At 42.7% G+C, this 3510-nt stretch overlaps 1 protein-coding gene and 1 pseudogene across 2 annotated transcripts; both read right to left on the bottom strand.

Annotated features, from left to right (window-relative positions):
• Positions 1–564: 564 nt before the first annotated feature.
• LOC147886872 (uncharacterized) lies at positions 565–1657 on the bottom strand. Its single transcript, XM_087394943.1, has 3 exons — positions 1394–1657; positions 827–1236; positions 565–708 (listed from the first exon to the last, which is right to left on the bottom strand). Exons 2-3 carry the CDS (start codon positions 1122–1124, stop codon positions 575–577), a joined length of 432 nt encoding a protein of 143 aa, XP_087251069.1. The 5' UTR covers positions 1125–1236; positions 1394–1657; the 3' UTR covers positions 565–574.
• Positions 1658–2593: 936 nt separating this feature from the next.
• Positions 2594–3510, bottom strand: LOC147886871 (glycine--tRNA ligase, mitochondrial 1 pseudogene; annotated as a pseudogene). The gene is made up of 2 exons (XR_015543250.1): positions 3200–3510; positions 2594–3101 (listed from the first exon to the last, which is right to left on the bottom strand). The product of XR_015543250.1 is annotated as a glycine--tRNA ligase, mitochondrial 1 pseudogene (transcript).

Genomic DNA, 3510 nt, shown 5'->3' with positions numbered 1-3510 from the left:
TTACAGTCTTTGTTTTGCTTTTGATCATACAAAAGAGGAAGAACGAGAAGAAATGTTCATGGCAACAATCAATGGCTTAACACATGCACACACATGCACACACATACACACACATACCTTACATGTATATTGATAGTTCTTATATATGCAGAGATGCTAATGAAGAAACAATTCCATACCTTGCAGCACCGTTGCCCACTCTCATTTTGTGGCACTCCGTTCTTCTGGACATCCAAAGCAAGATTGAGTGTGCCATCAATTAAAGAAGTACATTTTGATTGCAAAGACTTTGTCTCTAGATTAACTGTTTGAGCACCATCTTCTACAATCTCTCGCATTGTTGCCAAAAACCCAGACATCTGTTGCGTAGGGATTTTTAGCCAAGTTGAGGAAAGGTTTTTCCAATCTTGGTTGTGACCAAATGAGGATTTCAGGTCTATTCCCATTGACACAGAAGCAGAAAAACATGTGACCATTTGAGCAGAATCCAATAATTGCTCACATTACTGGAAAGATAATATGGAACATGATGACAAAGAAAGTGAATTTCACATTTTTCTGGCAATTGAGATGTTTAACCTGAGATAATCATACCAGTCCCTTGTTTCACTTCCTCTGTAGAATTGGCTGCTGCCGACAAATCCTCACCATCCCAGCTTGGATAGATGTGAAATCTCACATCCCCTTTGCAAGCTTGCTCATTGGTTTCTGTATCAGAAAAAAAATGTGGCAATTTGGTCAGAATCCAATGATTGCTCATGATTGCCTTAGATGCTCAACTAATTAGTGATTGAACTTTTGATTTTATCATGCGGTGTACTGATACCTGTGCTTTGGCGTCTGATTGATTTAAATCCATCTCCAGAATTGTCTGCTAATAGATTCTGACCAGTTAAGCTTGGATATTCCCGACATCCCATGTTTTCTTTGGAAGGTTGGTTGTCAGCTGCTGTGTCTGACTGCAACAAGTGGTTATGAATATTATCTCCACTCTCCTGCGACTCATTTGAACTTGAGTCAGCTGCACACACTAAACGTGGAAGAAGCTTCTGTGTGGCCAACAGATGCGATGAAGGCTTTTTGGAGACACCCATTTCAGGATCTGATAAATGCTCCAAATCCATGTTTCCTCATTTTGAAACCTAGTAATCTGTGCCCATTGATAGCCTTTACATATCAAAGATTAAATTGTTTCTTTGTTATATGTAAAAGGATCCACTGTGGTCACAGCAGGCACTGGTACAAGGAGAGTAAAAGGGGATTATGAAGAGTAGACTGTGTGCCGGGTCACTAAATGCAGAGCGCAAGAGGATGTATTGAACTACAAAATGATCAAGTGGCGCTGGTACAATTGGGTATTACCCAAAAACCTAGCCAGTTCTAATGTCCTTACCCGAAAAAATCATGTCCTCAAATTTTGACTGTCAGACTAGCAAGAGCTCCAGTAACAGAGAATGAAAACCCCCATGTATTACATAGCTTGAATCTGAGCCTGCACAAGGCCGGATTAAGTTTTTTTAATATAGGTAGAACAATCCTAAGTGATCTTCTCGTTTGGAAGGATTCTTATCATCTGGTAAGCCCTTGCATTTGAAAATGTCATCATGTCTAGTCAATGGAGAGTTGAATCTGGGCATGCTGACAAAAGATTGTTGACCATATGTTGTCTTTGAATTAAATCTATGCTGTCTTTCAATTAAATCCACTCTCAAACCATGCTCTATATCAGTGCCTGCAAAATCACTATCAACAAAGCCTTGGGATTAATAAAATTATGGGAGCTGCTGCTGTCCACCAGTATATGATCAAAGTCTTGCTTTAATATGTCTCTGCTTTGAATATAAGCAGTACAATCTCAACAGAGAATGAAGTAGTATGTGCCATCATATCAGTTGTGACTATAGGAAATTACCTGCCTAACTGTCACATCCAAATGACCACCTGCACACAGAAGTCATTATGTACAGCATCCAAGAATCTTATTGTAAATGTGTATACTTGTTTTCCTTTGTAGGATCTCAAGAAGGCACTTCTATTCAAATCAAATAACAATACATGTCCATCCCATTATCCAGAAAGAGCCCACTTTTGAATATTAAAAAAAGAGGTTATAAAGCATGTTGCGAAACTAAGCTCAGAGTTGCAGTTTGAATCAATTCCGGTACTAGTATGCATTTAAAGAGAAAAAGGAACACAAGAAGAGCAATACACTCACTTGAAATATAAAGAATTATCGCAATACCAACATGCACGCTTGGCAAGAGCATACAGTAATATTTCAACACATTCAAATGGCTTGCGTTGCCTACACCAAAAGGTTCTTTGTCGCATCCAACTTCAAGAACTGCAAGCACATGCTTCAACTCCTCTCGCTTCTCTGGTGGCATCAATAAATCTTTCTCCAGATTTTCCTTATAATATTTTTTGAGAAGATGGTCTGCTCTATAGAACTGACCCGTCTCATCCTTCACCATTAAATCGGTAAATTTATCCACGTGCCCAAAAGCCTTAAGAACCACATGGGGAGTGACGCAAGGGCAATCCACTTCCAGCATACCCTCCTCCAAAACGAAATGTTGCAGACAATACTCAATTTCATCACGGCACATTCATAGCATTAAGGGTGCAGAAATGGGCAAAACACGAGTCGCTCACACAAAGAAGACGGAGGAAAGACCTGGCACCAGAAGGCCAGCACATTTGCTTTGACTGCGCAGCCCGGAGGACCGTAATCGTACAACCCCGTGACACCCCCACAAATCCCAAAAAAAGGGAGGATGAAAAGGCGTCTCTCCAATGTGTTGTTTACATCCTTGCGAAACGATTCCGCGCTGCCAACTCCATTCCCCACGGCAGCCTTGGCGGAATACTCCTTGGAAGCATCCTGAAGCTGTAGCTTCAAGTCCTGGAGGAGCTTCACGGCCTCCTCAATGTCAGCAGGGTCAGCCTTAGAAGGCTTAAGAGATCGCACAAGGCCCCCCTGCTTCTTGATAGCTGCCTGCTGAGCAACCAAAGAGAGACGCAAAGTCTCCAGCTGGTCCGCCGGAGCACCCATGCGAAGGGGTGGGATTAATCCAGCTGCAAGCCAAAAGAACCAACTCCTGCAAATCGAATCAGTGATGCAGAGTTACAAAGGGACACCAAGAGCAAGCAATGAAGCCGAGAGGGGACTCAAACAGAAACTCTGACGAACTCTTACGCGAATTGGGGCCAAATCGCTACGATAATGAGCTCCCAGGAGCAAAATAGCTCCGATAAGCAGCTCGAAAGGGGACTGTGGCAATCTGTAGGGGGATGAGGGGAACTTGAAATGATTCTTGCCGGGTAAATTGCTGCAGGAAGATCGATTTGAATGCAAAACTAGCGAGGCGATGCGATGCGATTAGTGCCTCCCTTCCCACAATAGCTCCACCTCCCCTTTGCCGTTGGATCTCACCCTTCAGATCTCGCCGTGTGGACGCTCCAGATAATAGGGTTTCCTCCCTTTTTTTCCCACCTCGGAGAGGATTA

The sequence above is a fragment of the Dipteris shenzhenensis genome, chromosome 23 (assembly GCF_047967505.1).
Source record: "Dipteris shenzhenensis isolate YYH24624 ecotype China chromosome 23, Dip_SZ_1.0, whole genome shotgun sequence".
NCBI classification, from domain to species: domain Eukaryota; kingdom Viridiplantae; phylum Streptophyta; class Polypodiopsida; order Gleicheniales; family Dipteridaceae; genus Dipteris; species Dipteris shenzhenensis.
This window is presented reverse-complemented; position numbering and strand designations above follow the sequence as displayed.

Bases quoted from the DNA above. Each gene is read 5' to 3' on its own strand.
- LOC147886872 (XM_087394943.1), bottom strand. From the start codon at position 1,124: ATGGATTTGGAGCATTTATCAGATCCTGAAATGGGTGTCTCCAAAAAG. The intron at 709-826 runs GTATCAGTACAC...TTTCTGATACAG, and splicing joins AATCAGACGCCAAAGCACAG to AAACCAATGAGCAAGCTTGC.